This window comes from Esox lucius, chromosome 24, assembly GCF_011004845.1.
Source record: "Esox lucius isolate fEsoLuc1 chromosome 24, fEsoLuc1.pri, whole genome shotgun sequence".
Taxonomy (NCBI): domain Eukaryota; kingdom Metazoa; phylum Chordata; class Actinopteri; order Esociformes; family Esocidae; genus Esox; species Esox lucius.
In genome coordinates, this window is record NC_047592.1 from 12,954,388 (window position 1) to 12,975,722 (window position 21,335).

Consider the following 21,335-nt stretch of genomic DNA (forward strand, 5'->3'; position numbering starts at 1 on the left):
AAGTCTCCAAACACACCTCTGGCTGTTAGTGCTGGAGCTGTCTTGGAATGAACTGTCCCGGTAAAGGTTTGGATTATAATCGGCGATGTAAACGACGTAAATACCTCAAGACGGCGCACTAAACTCCACATGTCTAATCAGTATCTTATAATCCCATGGTTGCTAGTTTCCCCCTCATTGTTGCACACATCTTACGTTCAGGTTTCTCTCCTGATTTCACATCAGTTGGGTGGGCCTTATGTAGCGTTATCAGTAAAACATCCTCGGGCCCTTAAAAAGAAACACAGTGAAGCTAACCTTTAAACCCTCAACTTCCTTCAGTTCAGGGAATGAAGAAGGTGGGGGGGGGGGTGTAATCTGTTTTGAAATGTGTCACAATTAACAAAAACCATACAATACATTTCACTGCTGACACTTTGCATGCTGTGAGCTAACGACATCCAGCTATATGTCCACGCTGTGACTTCATCACAGATCTCAAGCCTGCTTTCTGATTGACTGGGAATGTGCTAATTAGTATGTGTTAGCACAGAGTGCATAATGCAAACCGCTCCACCCCTGGTGAAAAGGCAGCACTCAAATGTTATGTTAGCTCTACAGGGATTTTGTTCCATTCAGAATTAACTTTGTATCGAATTATCTTAAACATGATGAAGGAAACAGGAGTCTTTTTTGTAACACTGTATTCGGGGAAGGATTTGTCATTTGTTTTAGATTACCGCACGTTATTTCTTCAGCAACATCTTGAGCATGGGTTGTTAAAACAGAAGGATTGGCAGGAAGGAAATAAGAACAATATGACATGAAAACAGTCTTGCAGGCTCTGCTTAAAAACATGGTTAAATAGCTGTATGTCATTTAATGTTTTGGATGCCACTTTTTTAACATGCACACACTATTTCTAACACTGACCCCAAAAATGTATGTCATCTTAAACTTACCCCCAGGTCAGCAAAAACTCCTTTTCATGTGGTGGCCAGCAAAATGTTTTGACCAAAATTGTCAGGTTTCACCAACTTTTTAAGTCGCACTAATACACACACACATTTTTTTTTTCTATCCTTGTGGGACCTGAAACATAGAAATACTTTCTTCCTATTCCTCAGCCCTAAATCCCACCTGAATCTCAAAACCTAACCTTCATGCCTAAACCTAACCTGGCAATACTTAGCCTAAACCTAACCTTCATGCCTAAACTTAACCTAACAATACTGCCTAAACTTGACCTGCGCTGCCTAATAACAGTAGTTCAATTCTAACATTATGCCCAATTTCAAGTTTCTCCCTTAAGCTGACCTTAAAATAGAAACCACATGTTCTCTAGAAGGGACAGAGCAAAAAAAACCTTGATGGGAGGCATTCAGTCCAGATTTACTACCTTAGTGGGGAATTTGGGGTCCCGGCATGCACACATTGCCCTAGATCACACACCCACAATGTACATGAATAGAAAGCTCATCTTCCAGACGTCTTTCTAAGAAACAATCTACCACTTCAAATGGTGCCCATATTGAAACTATCCATTTTCTTTTGATCCATCTTCCTTTCGGCAGGTCGCACCATCATCCTCTCCACTCATCATATGGATGAGGCAGACATCTTGGGAGACCGCATTGCCATTATCTCTCACGGCAAGATGTGTTGTTACGGCTCCTCCCTATTCCTGAAGAAGTACTTTGGCAGTGGCTACTACCTCACCCTAGTTAAGGCTGGAGATTATCAAATGGCCAACGAGCGCAGTGGAATCCATCAGGGCCAAGTGAACGATAAAAAGGTAAACGCTGATACTGATCTCGGGTCAGTAAAGGGAGTTTTTCTATTAATGGTTGGAAGTAGGAAACTGATTCTTGATCTGCACCTTGGGGGAAACCTCACCCTGGAGCAAGGTAAGTAAAGCAAGTGTGAATACAGCACTGTATGTGCTCCATTTTGCTAGGATGTCTGTTTTGGGATTAGATAAGATTGCATTTGTTCTATTGATAAATTATCAATAGCATTTTTTCACAGCAGTTTCACTTTACCACTGTGAGCAGAACATATTCCCACGGAAACATACAATTCCTGTGCATTTTTGCTATTGCCAAATAAAAATGTCTGATCTAAAATTGGACAGCATCCCGAAGCATACTTATATTTCACCGACAATGGGCCACAACCATGTCAGACTTTATACCTTTGTGGTGAAGCCTCTAAGACACCTTTTTTACCACAGTCCACTATCCGCACGGCGCCTCAGCCTTTCTAGAGGTGACTCATTTCCCTCACCTGTAATCATCTGAGTTTAATCTTCCCCAATGATAATGTACAGCCACCACGGTACAGGCTAATACAAACTGTTATGGGGTGGGGGAGGGATATTCTTGATTTAGCTCCAAGCGGCGCCTTGCATACTTAGTTTTAACAAACAGCAGCAAATTAACAAGATGCACCAATGCCACCAGGGCCACAGCAATTACCATTAGTCAACAGGCCCTCGGTGGAGAGCGGTGTAATTTGTAAAAAGAATACAATTATAAATGAGTAAACAAACAAACACATTCTTGCGCGAGAGATCTGAGCCGCCCCCGAAAATGACTCGCTAATTCAGCCTGCTGACGGTGCAGAGAGACGCTAGGCCTGTGCTAGGCCGGTTCTAGGAAGGAGAAGTACTGCTGCCTCATCCAAACTATTTACTGGCAAGTGGCACCGATGACATTTGGAGAGCCTCAGTCTTAGTTGGATTTATTTCAATCCCAGCAGTCTTGTTGTAGCGGAGTCTGTCCCTATATGTGCGCTGTCTACGTGACGGCTTCTCGCAGCTTCCTCTTTCCAACTTCGTGGTGTATATATCACGGACGGGATCTGTTTTGCGCTGAAAGCCAGCCTCCACTCTAATGAGAAATGAACGAGTCGTACCACCATGATTATTCGAGAGAAGGATTGTGAAGGCAAGCTCTACCAGAATGACGAACCTAATTTCTGTCCTACAGGTGACCGATGATTCAAGGGCAGCCAGTGTGGATGAAGGGATCGCAAGTCAAACCTGGAGCAACGCCGACCCGACAGGTAGAAACGACACTGACCCCACATTGATATAATGCATAAAGAAACCCTTAAATAGTTACTCGGAATGTGTTCATGTTTGTGAAGCATGCACGAGCACACGTGAGCCATCAGAACAGAGAAATAAAGGGTGGGGTCAGAACCAGACTTGGGCTGAATGTCATGTTAGCGGTTGATTGTCTGCTTCATTACGGGTGACAGTGACGTCTCTAACTACTACAGCCCACTCTCCCTAATTGATTTGACGCTGGCTGGTGGGGTTTATTTTCCAACCAAAGTCAGTCCTGACAAGAGTCCTAATCAGTGTTTGTGCAACCCAGGTCCTTCAAATCCAATTTTCAAGTTGGAGCCATGGTCCAAATAACCGAGTTATTTTGTTGTTTAGTGTGGTTGGCTCCATTGTACGTATCAGGAGATGGGGAAAGACTGTGGATTTGGGTTGACTGTGAATGTGTGTGTGTGTGTGTGTGTGTGTGTGTGGGGATGTGGGGTATGACCGGAATATGTCATGGATAAGAGCTTTACTGGGGTGTATCATTGCTATCATTGCTACGTCATCAGAATTAGAGATTGTGTTTGAGGAAAAAAAAACATGAATCTGATATCTCAGTTTACAGATAACCAGCATTCATGATTTAAGACAACCTGGACTTCAAACCCACTCAGCAATACATTATCCCTTAACCATGAATCAAACATCACAGCCATTTTCTATTATAACTATACAACGCACAAGTAGTTAAGCCAAATGTGCAAAACAGGTGAAGCCGATCAATGTTTCAACCTCCTCATAAAGCCGTGGCCTTGCTTGGTTAAGCAGCTGTAATTATCTATGATAGCCTATGGGATCGATAGAGTGCTGTAGGTTGTTCTTTACTACCACCGCATAAGAAATGGGGGCCATTTGGGACGCATAATTGTGCACGCTCCTATAAAATAGTAATTTGTAGTTATCTGGAGGAATGCTGAAGTGGAGTAAGTAGTTACCAGCAGGAATGATAAGGGGAATAAGGAGCCCCTGGAGGAATGACGACAGGGAATAAGGAATAAACTGGAAGTATGATGACGGAATAAGGAGTTACCTGGAAGAACGATGACAGGGAATAAGGAGTTACCTGGAAGAATGATGACAGGGAATAAGGAGTTACCTGGAAAAACGATCACAGGGAATAAGGAGTTACCTGGAAAAACGATCACAGGGAATAAGGAGTTACCTGGAAGAACGATGACAGGGAATAAGGAGTTACCAGGAGGAATGAGGAAGTGGTTTAAGGAGCAACGGGGAGGAACAATGGGGGGGAATAAGGAGTTACCGGGAAGAATGATGAGGGACAATAAAAAGTTGCCAGAAGGAACGATGAGGGAGAATAAGGAGTCAATCTAATGTCAATCAATCTTTAGGACAAATCATATTCTGTACTATCAGTAATTCCTTTTTAATAAGTCCATGAATTCCTCCATTCTGTTTCCCTCTACAATGTAGAGCTAACCGCTGTCAGTAAGCTGGTGCGACGGCATGTTCCTGAGGCGGTGTTCCTGGAGAGCATCGGCCAGGAGATCACCTACATCCTGCCCTACAGCGGCGCCAAGGATGGCACCTTTGCTCTCCTCTTCAAAGAGCTGGACCTAGAGATGGCCGACATTGGCATCACCAACTATGGCATCTCCGATACCACCCTAGAGGAGGTATAAGGCGGACGGGATGAATGCGAAGACAAACACAAAGTGCCTTTCTACCTAAATGCTTAGTATGCAAAGAGAAGTGTTGTTTTGCGTAGGCTGATACTTAAGTAATACACAACTATTCAGTAATTTTTGTCTGTTGAAGATGCCCTGAAGGCAGGGTGAATAATTCATTTTGAACGTCTGACATCCACACGCAACAAGGTTATTTAGGTGGTGTCTATTGCACATATTTATTTCAGGAAAGGAATATGTGTGTGTTTGTGTAGTACGGTGAAGAGGGTGTGTGTGTCTGTAGTACAGAGAAGAGGGGAAAGGGATAGCTTGTCTGTGGATGACATTGTGTCACTGTTTTTGCCATTAAAACGATGGGTGCTGATCATTTGTGCCCAGGAATAGCACATTGGAAATGGGATTTCTCTGGAGAGGATGATGATCAGTTTCACATCATGTTAATTATGCTGCTTTTCGTTCCACAGATTTTCCTAAAAGTGGCAGAAAAAACAGGTGTAGATGTGGAAATGCCAGGTAAATAACATTTTACCGGTTAAGTGCAATTTTGGGGGTTTTAATGTAAATTGCAGTAAATTACACACATTTTAGGCTGATTATACTCATTGACAAACACTGACATGTGTGCTTGCACACTTTATTAGAAAAAAACAGACAACCAGCATGAATGATAGTCTGAACACCATGGCAATCCAGTGATTAGTCCCTCATTATTTTACACTCAACAGCATGTTCCTTTGGATCAATTAAAAATGGACTATGCTCAACCTAAAACCAACCTATGTATTTTACTTAAATGACCTGGGGCCTTTTATCAACATATTCTAGAAACCAGAAAACTGTAAAACACAACACAGGCAGGTGGCGTGGTTTCAAGCGCGGAGCACTTCGGTTTAATTCAAAGGGACAAGCAAAACCCGTGGTCAGAAAACAGGCAGGGTGGGTAACAGAACGGCAGGACAGGTAACAGTACAGGTAAGGACCAGACTAAATATCATAGGTAGGGAAAAAGACAGGCTAAGACACTCGGTACACGGAAGGACAATCAAAAAGGATTCACTGAGGAAAAAAGGTTTAGTGAAGTTGTATTATACAAACAATACCTCACAATGACACTAACAAAACCAACTGACTAAATAGGGTGCTAACAAGACTCATGTTGGACAAGCTACATTAAAAAGCAAAAGACAAAAACCAAACAAAACATGTTCAAAAACAGAAGCCAAAAAATTAAAAGGAACCCGACAGAACCTCACCAAAACTAGAAAACTTTAACCTACAAACCAAATGTAGAAGGTTCTTATACATTAAAAACATACACACGCCAAGAGGAAACCACCATTGATCAATACAAAGTGTTCAAAACAGCATGCATCAATCTGGTATCCAGGGTTGTTCAGTGACACTGTGGCCCTGCAGTATCTGGGGAAACAATTCTTAAGCAGCACTGCTTGACAATTCTTTGCCTTCGTGAAGTAAATGTTAAATGTTTGTGTAATTCCTAAAAACGTTCAGAAATGTCTGTTGATTGACCAAAATTATAAAAGTGCCCCACCTGTCTCTAGAAAAAAGACTCTGCAAAATACAACCATCTATTTCAATTTCCCATTGTGTTAGTCTTTTATAGTACAACAATGATTTTACACGCTCCTGTAATTTAACATATGACTGTACTTCCTATGGATTATAGTAACAAATGCACTGATGCAATTGCTCTCAGAATTTCACAAATTTTTTACATATATTTTCCCAGTTAACTTGTCTATAGTCTACCAGACGTTCTGTTATTCTAACACTTAGCACTTTTTTTGTACACATGGTCATGACTTTGCCTACTGTAACTTTACACACAAGCCATTGATAAAATCTCCCACTTTGCATGGAAATGATGCCAAGCATGGTTTATGCAAAGATTTGTGCTTACAAATGCTTGATAAATAACACCACAGGTCTTTTAGGGATTTCTGATTTTACTTGAACTATTATGTAGATAAGGGCACAGACATACATATTTATTGCTTTAATTTAAAACATGCCAATTGTGTGAATGTTTGCTTTTCCTTTCACTTGCACACCACCACACATTTGGCTTGCTGATTGTCCATTAGGCCAGGTGTGAATGTTCTAGGAGATACAAACGTCCCAATTAATTTGAATACAATGGGAAGATTATTTTCTGCTGATGGCCCAGGAAAAACAAAGCCACAATGGTACACATCAGTGATTTCAATGTTAGATAATTATTTGGCTAATTTCAAACTGTTGATGTTGCTCACCTTTAAGATGGTATTCAGAAGTGTGCCTTTATTAGCCCCAAAAAACAAGCTGTTTGTCTATTACTATAGCTGCACCTTTGGAAAGAGGCAAGACAAGAATTTCGTGGGACTCAAGGTGTCAACGGCGAAGCTTCACTGATGTCGGGAACACTTCAGACGAGGTGCCGGGCAAAAGTGGTATGTGCTTACCTTTCGACAAGAGAGCGGTCTTTGAATGAAACAACTGTTGGTCTATTGTGACGTTCAAGTGCACACTTATGGTAATGCACTGTTTGCTTTATGTCTTCCCTGACTGTTGTCGTGATCCGACTGAAGCTGAGGTGAAAGCGAAGTTCACGAGCCGGGTCGATGGTACGTTTACTGACTCAAGGCCTCTGGCGGCAGCCCACACATTCATGCTTTCACAAAGCCTCGTTATTTGTGCCCTTCTGACAATCTGCTGAATTAACATTAACTCTGCAGAAGATAAAAAAAGGTCGTTCATTGTGACTGTTTGTGCTCCGTTGTCTCCTTGTTTGGCAAGAGTCAATTTGTTATACAGGTGCAGCTTTAATACTGGCAGCCATTTTGGAAACGACCCATAGCCGTTTGTATTGATATTACACAGAGGGTGTTTTCATTTTCCACAAGGCAACAGTGTAAGAACATGTCTACTGCCTTTTCAATTTCTCCCAGTGCAGGATCATTTATGAAACACTTTCGGCCTCACACGGTTTACAATTTGAATATGCTTTGTGTCAAAAATACTTTTGGCGGACCTTCGAGATGAATATGCTTCTTTTGTGGCCTTTCTTTTATGCACTTTTTAGTAGAGGCTGTTTCCCCAGATTAAGAAAATAAGCCAGCGGGTTTTCATTCACTGACATTATTATTATTCCTTTTACTGAAACATCTATTTTGAACATATATTTTGATGTGCCCTTTAATGTAGACGCAGAACAAGCAGCCAAGGCGAAAGAGAAGGGCTCCAGCGTGATCACGGGATGGGAACTGATCCGGAGACAGTTCCTGGCCCTGTTCATTAAACGTTTCCACCACGCGCGTAGGAGCCGCAAAGGCCTCATTGCGCAGGTAATGGTCGCACCTCCGTTTGGTCCTTCTGTACGCCCCGTTATCCACCACAGTGTAGTGCCACACTTGGACTGGGCATTTGAAACCCACCTGTCCATTTATGTTCTGTGAGCCCTGCACACGGGCCATTTTATCACATCACGTCAAGTTACACAAAAGAAAAAATGGCCCGGTGCGGCCAGTTCACCTCACATTGGAAATGTACGTGAAAGATGGTTGCTCCGTGCTACTGAATGACAAGTGGCTGAGAAACCCTGTGGGCGATGGGTTTTGGCCAGCATCGTAGGGATCGCTCCAGTGACTCCGTCAGGTGGCTTGAGCACCTGCAAAGCTAATTGAGGTAGTGAGGTGATTGTGACGGTGTCCTCACATGCATAGACACACAGCTTCCTGGTTCGACGAGCTAAATGGGAAGAAAACGGAAGGGTTTCTTCATTCCATTCAGCTAGAAGGTTAAGGCTGCATTGGCAAACATTGGAAAACATTGCTACATGCTGTACGGTGGTAATAGCGTAGTGTAAATCTTGTATCTAGAAGACATACGATGTAACGGTCCAAGGCACCACACAGGACCACAGTGGGATGGCATCGTCTGGGAAGGACCCACACAACAACCCGTGTGATATCCCGCTCTAGTGCGTCATGGGATTTCCAGTCAAAACAAGGCGTGTAAAAAGAGGCGTTGTGTCTTGGCACGGCGCGTGTCAGAGAAGGTTCTTCAGTCGCTTCCATTGAGAGTTGCCGAAATGCACTATTGTTAACAACATGTTATGTCTCTGGCCTCAAATTACAGTGACGTGACACTAGAATCGATCAATCAAATTTCATGAGGGCCATTTTTTATATCAGCAGTTTTACAGACACCCGGCCCGAAACCCCAGAGTGCAGGCTACGGCAGCGTTGATGAACACTAAAAGTTTAAACCTGTCCGAAAATATATCCACTTCAAGGACAGACTGTGAACCTATGAATGAGGTTGGCTACCATGGTCCACGAATGAGGCATAGTTCCTGTGTTCTCTGACTCCGTGTGAATAGTGAATATTAAATAACGATATGAGTTGTTTTTTAGAAAACATGCATTTAAATGCCCTGTCACAACATACTATGCCTCTCTGAATGCAACACACTTCGAGTACATTATCGGTTTCTTAAGGACAGCGGATGTTTGTATGAATAGCTTTAGCGTTCTCTGGCTGTTGCCAAGGAGACCGTAGCGGTCACAACTTTTCGATGTTGCTGTACACGCGCGCACACACTAGAACCTCAAAGTCAAAGAGACACGTCTTCTTTGTGATTTGTTTAGATTTTCTCACCCTTATTTATGAGTATGCTAATAACATGGTTTCATTACTTATGTATCAAACAAGATTATCATAACAATTAGCTGGCGGACATGTTGCTATTAGCCTATTAAGAGTGTGTCCCAATTGTTTGGAATGTTACTTTAATTTCCAGTCAGAACAGATTCGCGGTTATCTATTGACATGACACCTTCAGTCTCTTTTTGTCGTCAGAGACGCTGCATAATTGTTAACACACTCACTCAGTTGTTTTGTTCTTTCGTCATTTACCTCGTGCGCCGCTCCGGCATTAATGACACAGCGTAGTTGCGAATGCACTTTCGCGTGCACGTGGTTCTAGCCCATTAGCAATTAATGATACCGCAGCACTGAAGTGATTACACAGCAAAGGTGTCACCATTTGCAAGTAGTCCTCTCCTCCTATCCAAGGGGAGGTGTGCGTGTGCTGAAATGTGTGTTTGTGCGGAGTGTTAGCATGTCCCAAATGGCCCCATATTCCCTATATACTGCACTACTTGTGACAATTGGTGCCGGTCAAGGTACTGTTAAAAAAAAAAAAAAAACACCAGGATGCTAATTGGGACACGGCCTTTCAGCTCTCCTCCCTCCTCTCATTCCTCTCCATTTATGTCACTTGCAGGGCTGACAAAGGTCCTTACTGTCGTGTAAACAGCTCCCGTTGTCAGCTGATATGATTGTGCTGTTGAGGCAATCGCTTCAAGGAAATCCGGTGGGGAATTCAAGAGAAGTTGGCGTTAAAAAGCGAAAAAGGGAAGTGATTTATGTGGAGGGACGTTAGAGAGCAGACGGTTAGGGAGGTGGACTTGAGGAGGTGGTGGGGGGACTCACAGGAGAGCCGACTTTGAATCAGAGCTTGGCACGCATACCTGCGATTCACTGCGATGTATGGGTTATGTATGTACTGGGTTAAATGTCATAGTTTGTTTTGTTTCAGCCGACGGCAAAAGTGTTTCCCTTAAAAGCACTGTTGAACTAAAAGATAGGAATTTAATAGTCATAGTTTGAAGTGCTTTGAGAGTCTGGTCTGGAATCACATTAACTCCATCATCTCTGCCAGCCTTCAAACCACCCCAACAAAGCAACTGACGACGACGACACTGCCACCATACTGCACAATGTCCTACCCCCCCTGGACAAAAGGAACACCTGTGAGAATTCCCTTTATCAAATATGACTCAGTTTTGAATACTATAGTGCTCTCAGAGCTGGTCAGGAAGGGGCATCGGCCAATATCGCTATATGTGGATCAATCACTCAGGACCCTGTACAGCTTCTAGACCGTGGCCAGAAGACTTGATGAACAATCAGATGATTATCATGACAACCCAGCAATCCGTGTTTGTCTTTGTTTGTCCCTTAACTCCTACGCCAACACACACATTCTGCAATCATTTATTCTTTAAAAATCAACAAAACTGTAATTTCATAGGGTGGAAAATATCATAAACCACCAGCTTCATTAGCTGGTGTTTCCTGCTTTGGCTGGAATAACTTCATGTAGCCATTTAATGTAACTGTCTATCAGACTCCTACATTGGCGGGGAGGAATCTTTGCCCACGCATCTTTATAGAGCTGCTTCAACTGTGTCACGTTCCAGGGCTTTCTTGGGTGTACAGCCCGCTTCATGTCCCCTCACAGCATTATACCAGATTGAGATCCGAGCTTTTGAATTAGACAAGATGTTTCAGACATTCGTTTGTAGCTTTTGCTTGTGTGTCTTGGATCATTGTCCTGTTGATCAAAAACCTGTCCTATATAGAACACAAGTGATTTCCCCCCCCTGATTTGCGTACAACCCCCGTTTCCAAAAAAGTTGGGACGCTGAGTACAATGCAAACAAAAATAGAATGCAATGACGTGCAAATCATTTACTCCTATGTTTAATTGAAAATAGTACAAAGATAACATATCAAAACACTGATACATCAAAATTGCATTTCCTCTTCTTTTAACAATACCCTGTAAGCGTTTGGGAACTGAGAAAAAACATTTGCTTTCATTTTGAAAGTGAAATATTCCCATTCCCAAGTATTCCCATACTTACTTGATATAGGATTGCAGCTGCTCAACAGTTTGAGGTCTCCTTTGTCGTATTTTTCATTTTATAATGCGCCACATGTTTTCACATGTTGACAGGTCTGGACTGCTTTACTACGGAGCCATGCTGTTGTGATACGTACAGAATGTGGTTTGGCCTCGTCTTGCTGAAATAAGCAAGCCCTTGCCTGATAAAGACGTAATTTGGGCAGCAGCATATGTTGCTCCAAAACCTGTTTATATTGTTCAGCATTAATGGTGCCTTCACAGATGTGCAAGTCACCCATGCCATGTGCACTAATGCACCCCCATACCATCACAGAGGCTGGCTTTTGAACTGTACGCTGATAACAACCTGGATGTTCCCTCTCCTCTTTAGCCTGGAGGACACAGCGTCCATGATTCCCAAAAGTAATTTCACATTTTGATTTGTCAGACCACAGGACAGTATTCCACTTCCCCTCAGTCCATCTTATGAGCTTAGACCCAGAGAAGGCAGCAGTGTTTCTGGATCTTGTTTATATCTCGTTTCTTCTTTGCATGGTAGAGTTTTAACTAGCATTTGTGGATGTAGCAACGTACTTTGTTTTTCAGAAGTGTTCCTGAGCACATGCAATGATGTCCACTACAGAATCGTGTCTGTTTATAATGCAGTGCTGCCTGAGGGCCCGAAGATCACGGCCATCCAATATTGGTTTTCGGTCTTGTCCCTTGCATACAGAGATTTCTCCAGATTCCCTGAATATTTTAATGATATTATGTACTGTAGATGATGAGATCCCCAAACTCTTTGCAATTTTACGTTGAGAAATTTTATTCTTAAATTGTTGCACTATTTACCCGTGCAGCCTTTCACAGGGTGTTGAACCCCTCCCCATCCTCAGTTCTGACAGACACATCCTCTCTGGAATTATCTTTTAATACCCAGTCATGTTACTGACCTGTTGTCAATTGACCTAATTAGTTGTGTGATATTCCACCAGCTTTAGTTTTTTGCATTACAGAACTTTTCCAGTCTTTTATTGCCTCTGTCCAACTTTTTTGGAACGTGTGGCTGACATCAAATTCTAAGTGGGCATACAGTGGGGAGAACAAGTATATGATACACTGCCGATTTTGCAGGTTTTCCTACTTACAAAGCATGTAGAGGTCTGTCATTTTAATAATAGGTACACTTCAACTGTGAGAGACGGAACCTTGAAAATCACATTATTGAAAAATCTATTAATTAGCATTTTAAGGTACTTATTACTTTTTCACAAGACTGTACATTTATACACACATATACACACACCTAAACTACAATATACACAATATATACAAAAAAAAATAACACAAAACATGTACATGAAATACATCTTAATTTCTCACACAAAAGATGTGTTATAAATTTAACTAAATACTTTTCATTCAAAAAGTCTATACAAGAGACTTCCGAAATGTATGTAATGCGATGAAAAGCCCATGAAAAATAAAGGATTCTCTACTTTCTTATACCATTTTAAGATGGTATTACATACCAAATTACATTTGTGGAAATCAAGCCCAACAACATTGACCTTTCAAACGTTTTGTTCTACCATGTCTGTATTATTCTGAGTCACTAGTCAGATAATTGAGGTGCCTTTTGATAATTTCTTCCCAGGTTTGTAACCAATAGCAACAAGGTTATGTACTAACTTGGCTCCCAGTGTAACTTTGATGAGGTCTGTAATGTTTCATAGATTTCTTCATACTTAGTTAAAAAATAAGCCTCTGTATTACATTGTCTTTTTATCAGCTGTTTTCAATTTGGGTAATTTACTATCATGACTAATTGTTATTTCTGGTTAATTAGACGTTCTAATTTAACCACCGACATTATCCCAGTATTTTGCCTCACCGCGACGACCCGGGTTTGGTGAAATGCAGAAGAAACTCAAAGAGTGCCGTGCAGTTATGAAAGTCCCTGTTGAAGGCATATGATTAAAAAGCAATGTCACACAGCGGTTTTTGCTTTTTTATCTGGCACTTTGGATTTAAAATGATACAGTGACTATCTGCAGACTGTCAGACTGTGGATACGCCCTTCTGTTAAATGAAGTTGTCGTATTCAGTATATGGTTGCATATGTGGAAGTCTGTTACCTATAGACGTCACCATACACAAGGTATCTGATGTCACCCTGCCAGGCCAGTACTGCAGCCATCTTCAGTTCCTGGTTATTTCGGGGCTTCTTAAGTCTTATCTTCAGCATGTGGAAGCATGCTGAGTTGGACTATCAACTTATGGCCCTGAAAAACTCCTCGGTAGCTTGAATTAAGCCGGTCTGCCCTGAAATGCAGTTAAACAACTTATTTGACCAGGATGTCAAGGTATATAAAGTTTTGTCCTTGTAAACATTTACAGATGATTCATAGAAAGAAAGACATAGAAAGACTACTACCAGCATCAACACTAAGAGATAGACACGAAGAGAGTCTATGTGTGTTCTGTTGTCCTCCATTTAAGGGATTGTTCTCATTAAGCCGCTTTTCAGCTGTCACAGACCATTCTTTTACCACGGCACGCATTTACATATAAATCTGCGGTAAATATAGCATTTTTCAATTGTATTGTACCATTTGAATGGGCTCCAGAAATTGCAGCGTGCAATTAATCAAGTTCAGCAAACCTCCCTCTTCAGTCGAGTACCTAGCGGTACAAGTGATTAAAAATTAAAGATATTTTGCATTCTGTCTTTGACCTTTTTGTCAGCTCCAACAATGGAAATGAAAAGGGAACATTTACACAAGGGAGAGAGAGGGGAGACATGGTAGCAGCGGGCGGGGCCTGGCTTTTCTTGGACAAAATAAGAAAAAGAGAACAACGCTAAATGAATTACAGGCGGACGACGCCAGTGTTCAATCCAACTTCTTGCACCAGCCAAAATAACTGACTCAGGTTTAAAAAAAGGTTTTGTCTCATGTTTGATTGCTAGCATAACGTTTCTCATTGAGTCTACGTTTAAGCAGACGCGCATGTCGAATGCCCATGTATTCACGCAAAGTAATAGACTTCACTAAGCACAAAATATATGCAACACACTCATGTGATTTGTATAAACTTTTTGCATTGATAGTGAGTTCGAGTTGTGTAAATCCATTAGAGCACTACCTGTTTCCACTCTGGATCAAATGATGATCTCGCTCACCTGATTGGGTGTGGGATCCCCAGTCGTTCACATGCAACAACGGCCGGCAACAACATTTTCCTGTTTGTTGACACCTGTCAATGAAGCATGTGACGATATATTGGATTCGGTTTTCAATTCCCTCAACATCTCTGTTTACTTGATTAGCTGGTTAAGTGGTTCCGTATTTTGTATTACGTTATTATATATATTATTTTAGATTTTCCACTATTTTAATATTTAATTAACTTTAACATAGAACACAGCATACATTACTCCAGGCTTTCACATAATGACATGAAGGAAACAACAGTCCTTTGCTCTAATCCTTTTGCTAAAGCACCTCATTTTAACACAACTACGTGTTCATTGTTGATTGGCATCACCTGGTATAACACTTTGTGTCAGCCTAATGTTGTGACAGTGTTACGAAAGGATAAATCACCTCTTTAATGAAGTGAAGGCTGTGCCAAAGGGCTGTTATTTTTACATCAGATTCTAAAGTCATTTATGTCACGCAGGTGATCCTGCCTGCGGTCTTTGTCTGCCTGTCCCTGGTCTTCTCCATCATCGTCCCTCCTTTTGCCTTCTACCCCAACCTGGAGATGCAGCCTTGGATGTACGGACTTCCCCAAACGACATTTTACAGGTGAGCCTGAGACATTGGTCGGTTGCGAACAACATGGTAAGGTAGCATGGACTTGACAGTTGTTCAAATGTAATAGCCAACACTTTATTTGTGGAGTCCATATATTTGAGTCCAAGGTTTGGCTGCCATATGTTAACTTGTTAGGAAATGCTATTAGGATTTATTGGCATAATGTTTCATTGAAATGGAGAAACCACTTAGGTGATGCTGTTTGCAGTGAATAATTTTTTCTGATGACATTTCCTAAAATCATGTGCCAACTCATCAGACCTCCGATCCCATACCAACACATATACAGTAGATGTGGACTAGGATAGCCATTTTGTTTTACTGAGTTATATGTCATTGTGCTGTCGCTCGCATACTAAATAATAGTTATTTCCATGTGCCCTAAAGGGCAAATGCTGTGTACTGCCAAATTATTTCATCTTACATTCACTTTTAAGTTACAGTCTATGCTCAGTCGTTTCAGTTCCACTTAAGTTCGATAAACATTGATCCTGAAGTGTCATGAAACTGTTATTTTCTTTCAATCAAACTCATCGAATAAGAATGTTAAAAAGAGCTTTTGCTGAAGCCCGAATCATTCCTTGAAACACACCAGCCTAATGGAATGGGCTTGGGGATGGCATTACAAATGTTAATGTGTCTTCGTTATGAGTCTGCTCCATCGCACATAGAGATAATAGCTAGACAAAACATTTGCACACGATTTCCATTTAACGTCGTAAAAACACCACATATTTCAACCATCATAGAGCTAGCTTTAGTTGCTAGACAATCGCTAATGTTACTGATTAGTTTGCTGCCTGTAAATGGTGATCCTGACTTGCTGCTGGGACTGTTAGTGGCAACTGAAGTGTTTTTGCAACACGTTCAGAACGCATTCATCTGCAAAAGGCGCTCAGTAAACGGTACACTTAGTGGACACGGTGGCACGGTATTAACTGGTGCTTATTTTGTAAATTGGAAGGTCCCTGAACCCACTGGAGAGCGAGGAACTGGAAAGCTTAGGCCTGTTGGTGGAGCAGGGGGCGCAGCTTGCAAACACAACTTGCCATTGGAACACAGGAGTGATAGTTGCTGATAATGGGCCTCTGTACACCCTTTGTAGATATTCCATTGGAAATCAGCCGTTTCTGGCTACAATAGTCATTTGCAACTTAAACATTGTCTACACTGTGTTTCTGATCAGTTTTATGTTATCTTATTAAGTTACCCCACATTTTTTTACTGTAGTGTATGTCTATATGTGTGTGTATATATGTGTGTGTGTGTGTGTGTGTGTGTGTGTGTGTGAATTGCAATGCATAGAGAATGCCATATTTGGCAGGAACACTTCCTGTCTTTCTGACAAGTTGACAGCTTCCTCACCAAACCCAAAGTGTTCAAACTGATAGGGTAATAATCTAGCTTCACCCTTGACATGGCAGAGTATGGCAGGATGCCATGTTAGAACCTAACTTGCATAATCTCCAGTCTGTTATGAACTTCAATTTGTATTCATTTCGTGATAAGACACGCTGTATAGCTGGCTGTTTAAAGGACGGATGATATTCCATCACTTCAACTGACACACTAGAATTCCAGATGTCAAGACATAATTAATTGTACACTTATGATGTGAAACCGTCTTAAGATGCCAACTGAGCACATTGCTTGTTGACGGAAAAGGCAGAATCATTTGCATAGCTGGTTTAACCTTGTTTATCTTATCAAGTGTCAATCTCAGCCGGGTTTGTTTGTGATGAGCTGGTGGCTCCTATTATGGACGCCCTTCTAAATACATTCTCAACACAACCAATAAGCAAGTCAGTTTTCCGACAGTAACATTGATATCCAAACTATACAAGTTAAACATCTAGGTTTTTTTTTCATTCTCACACTGTGTTTTTGTGTTTGTCTTAAAATATAAGACAAACAGTAGAAACGTGAGAAAACGTTGAATATTTCATAAATTTGACAAGACAATGCTACTGAAGCCAACCAATGCAGTGACAAGGATTCTTATTGGATTTTTTTGCTGTGGCTCATTGATATTCTTCTGAGGTTTGCTCATTTTATCCAGGGGAGATCACTGAATTGTAATAGATTGATCAAATTGGACTGTTTAAATAGACCCTAACAGGCTCTATTTAGCATGTTTCTTCGTAAATTGTGCATATGCCTGTTATTTCACTGGCTCAAGATTCACCTTCTTAGTTTAAGTTGGACCAATAGGGTCTGGCTTTTACAATGAAACCTTTTGGCGTAGAGAAGAACTAAGTTACTGCTGATGTTGCTGCCTTTTCTGTTCAAATAATACAAAGTAGTAGCTTGTGAGATACAGAACGCAGGGGCTGTTTTACAAGTGGCTAGTCTGAACTAGTGGATACATTGGATCAACTCCTTTTGCTAAAACCGCTGCAAAGTTTTAGGCTGCAATCTTTCGTTTGGAATCAAAAGGCTGAAGTGTGTTTGTCTTGTGATTTGTTGAGACAATATAATACCAGGAACAGGAATTTCCAAGAAAACACACAAAACTAGACACAGAGATAATACTGGGCATGACGGCGAGGACCGTGTTTCGTGAGATAATGACAAAGGACCAGGGATGTGGTGGGAACATTTAGTTAAGATTCAGTTATTACAACCAGATCAATGTTACCAAATTATATCAGAGTTCTTGAGACCACTACCATATTGCTTTTGAAATCAGAGGTGTATGGCTTTTCATTTTAGGAAAAGTTGGACATTACATTAAATATAAATATTTTAATATACTCATCAAAATAGTGAGAAGAGAGAGTATACACAGACATAATTAAGTAGTGAGTGTTATCTAAAGGTCCCCTGGATAATTGATTGAAAACACATGCAAGCAATGGTCATTCTTATGTTTCATGTGAACATGTGCTGTATATACATGTAAAAACATAATGTACACTGTTACGTCGAGTATGTAATGTTAATTTTCATGCAACTTCATTGCACTTAATGTGGAGTATTTGAACACTAGTAACTTATTTGATTCAGAAACAACTATGATTTGCCTTTTCCCCATGGACAAAATGCTCATTAGACTTCAGCGATGTACATATTGGTAAGTTTCACAAATGGTGGGGGGTGGGGGGGGTTTGAAAGGAGTGGGCTGCAATGCATATGCTTTCAGAGCCCGCAACTCCACAATGTTTCATCTGTCTGACTGAATTTCCTTCACTAGGAGAGTGGAGGTTACCCAACCCAAATGATGATCAAAACCATTCTTTCTCCCAAAGCACTCTAATGAGAAAGTTACCATTCTATTTTATTTTTTTTATTCTCGTGGAAACACATCATACTTCCTGCTCTAGTGTTAAGCCTCTTTAATAAATAACCTTTCTTTCATGGAGGGTGGGTGGCGGCCACATTTGTTTTAAAACACTGAGATCTGCATTATTTCTATAATCTCATTGCATCTGAATGGACTATTACTTCCAGGATTTTCCCTTTCGGTACATAAACATATAATTAAAGATTAGTTCCAGTGTGTCTCTCTCTTCTTACCTTGAATAAGTGGTTTTCCAAGAGTGTGTCCCAAACGGCAATCTATTCTCTGCACGCCGTAGGGCCATTTGAGAGAATAGGCTGCTACGGTGTTTGGTGAGCCATTTGGGATGCAAGGCCCGGCTATTGTTAATGGTAAAACAGATGGCCGAGCGTAATCAATTTTTACAAAACACTACTTCGATTGCTCTCCTCACTCATGGCGCAGGAAATTATAGGCTGACCTTCATGAGAGCTAAATACGGCTATGAAAGTTGTAATAATTCCATTGGCCAGCGGTGGCCACAGCTGGACTCTAGCCATGATCTTTATGAAACATTGTATGCGGAGCCAAGGTACACTCAAGACAAATGGCAGTGCTGCTGCATACATTGATTGTGGGAAATGGTCTGTCGTCCTAACAGAACCCTGCGCGCACACATATTCAACACGTTTTCAATCACACAGACCAACACGCGGTCGTGTGGGGTAAGAAGCCCCCTGGTGGAAGTTATTCTTCATTTTATGGTTTAAGTTAGTATGTTTCCGGCAGGACGCCCCGATCCCACCCCCTCCAATGGGGCGAGATGTACCAGGCACTTTGTGGTTGATCATTTGTTTCTAACTGTAATTTACACAACGGCTGGCCCAGCCTCCCAAGACAAACAAACATTTTCTTCCTGCGTGTATTATTTTGGAACCGCTTAAGTTGTGCTTTAGTACACTAAATGGTATTAAATCGGTTGACTTTCATAGCCAGTAGAAGACAAACTCAACAATAAATCCAGTACAGTAAAAATAATGCTCCATTACAAATCTGGTTCAATGACGTGCTGAACATTTTCTTTTCATACAAATGAAAAGAAAATGTTCAGAATGTAATATTGTCAACAAAATGCCAGCGCCACACAACGCCTCTTCTTTCCTCCTTCCTTACACTAAACAAGTCACATCCAAAAGCACCAAACACACCCCCTATTGATCTCAATTCCTTTTGCCAATGACTCCATCTAGAGATGGATCTAAATATACTGATCCTCTTTATCTTGGTTCATTTTGTGAGCTAAGCCTTAAGTTACCAAATCAATCCTGTGGTGTGCTTGAACACCCTCACTCACAGTATCTGGCCTAGTAATTGAATCTCCCAGGGTTCCACAAAAACAGACTGTTGTTCAGGGTATAATCCAACTACTTTTGGCCCGGACTTTTGCCTTATATTTAGCTACACCAGCAACAATCCTTAATTTGTTTTTTAAGTCAATGGCAGCCCGAGCGCTTAGTTTTCCATCAAGTGGAGATATAGGGCCTGGAGGAATGTGAAGATTGCGGCTTTTAAACAGGTTCCGTTTCACCATTATCTGGACAAAATCTCCACAATCTGTTTGTTATTCTGCGGACTGGCCGCGTTCAGTTAGTCCAAGATGGAGTGCAATTAAAAGATTAGACAATCACCTGGACCATGTCGATAATTAACCGTTCTGTAAGTGATCGTGTTGGAGTGTATCTAACAAGGTCCAATTTCATTACAGCAATGATGGACCGCCAAATAATATGGAGGTGGCTCGCGTGGCGGACTCGTTGGTGAATAACCCCGGGTTTGGGACTCGCTGCATGGCTAACAACCCGATACTGTAAGTATGACCGACGCACCTGTCCCTCCGTCTACAGGTTGTGACCAGATTTGTTTGGTCTGGTGCCTTTCTCCTGGTTCTTGCACAACAGGACTCTCACTGGACTGTCCATGGTGTCCTTCAAACGAAGCCCGTCAAATTGCTTGCTTATTTTGGTCGGTGAAGGGGGTAATTTAATGGCCCCAAACATCCTCTAGTTAGCCATGTATTGGTGAAGAGAGTGTGACTGTATTCCCACCGTGTTTGCTCTTACGCAGTTATTCCAGATCTCGACATAAGTGCGTTTAAGGTACGGGCTGGGGGTTGATATGGGATTTGGCAGGCTGGCAAATTTCTCTTTCCATTGTAGTATCATCCCGTTTTAATCTTTAGGAGGACATGAGGTCCTGGTCCACAGCTGCGGAGTACCTGGTTTGGGGGGCCCGTTGCTGTCCTTGTCCATCTGGTCATGCTTCTGACCTAGTTTAAATTTAAATAGACTCTGGATTTAGCCCACATGCATTTATAAATTATTACAATTGGACTCTTAATATCTCACCCGGCACAGCCAGAAGAGGACTGGTCACCCCTCTGAGCTTGGGTCCTCTCTAGGTTTCTTCCTACATTTCTGCCTTCTTAGGGTGTTTTTCCTAGCCACTGAAATTCAACACTACTGTTGTTTGCTCCTTTTCTGTAAAAGCACTTTGTGACAACTGCTGTTGTAAAAAGGGCTTTATAAATACATTTGATGCATTTTCGAAAACAATATCTATGCAGGGAAGTCAGTCATTAACACATTCTTTAAATATTCATTTCATTACAGTGAAGGACTAGAAGTAGATATGGAATAGTCACCGAAATGACATTTACTGAGTGACAAAGTTAATTAATGTTCTAACACAACATCCATGCAAGAAAATAAATAATTGAATACATTCTACATCTGTTAAATATGAATTTCAATTTATTAGGAAT

General features: G+C 41.4%; 1 protein-coding gene across 3 annotated transcripts in view; it reads left to right on the forward strand.

Annotated features, from left to right (window-relative positions):
- Nucleotides 1-21,335, forward strand: part of LOC105020625 (phospholipid-transporting ATPase ABCA1) — a 175,916-nt gene that overhangs the window by 87,032 nt on the left and 67,549 nt on the right. For all 3 annotated transcript variants that reach the window (XM_020043474.2, XM_010887801.3, XM_010887800.3), the window contains 9 exons: nucleotides 1,554-1,774; nucleotides 2,970-3,045; nucleotides 4,526-4,728; nucleotides 5,205-5,253; nucleotides 7,083-7,190; nucleotides 7,329-7,364; nucleotides 7,945-8,084; nucleotides 15,119-15,246; nucleotides 20,280-20,381. In XM_020043474.2, coding sequence (XP_019899033.2) covers nucleotides 1,554-1,774; nucleotides 2,970-3,045; nucleotides 4,526-4,728; nucleotides 5,205-5,253; nucleotides 7,083-7,190; nucleotides 7,329-7,364; nucleotides 7,945-8,084; nucleotides 15,119-15,246; nucleotides 20,280-20,381 — 1,063 coding nt within the window. The remainder of the gene's footprint in view (nucleotides 1-1,553; nucleotides 1,775-2,969; nucleotides 3,046-4,525; nucleotides 4,729-5,204; nucleotides 5,254-7,082; nucleotides 7,191-7,328; nucleotides 7,365-7,944; nucleotides 8,085-15,118; nucleotides 15,247-20,279; nucleotides 20,382-21,335) is intronic.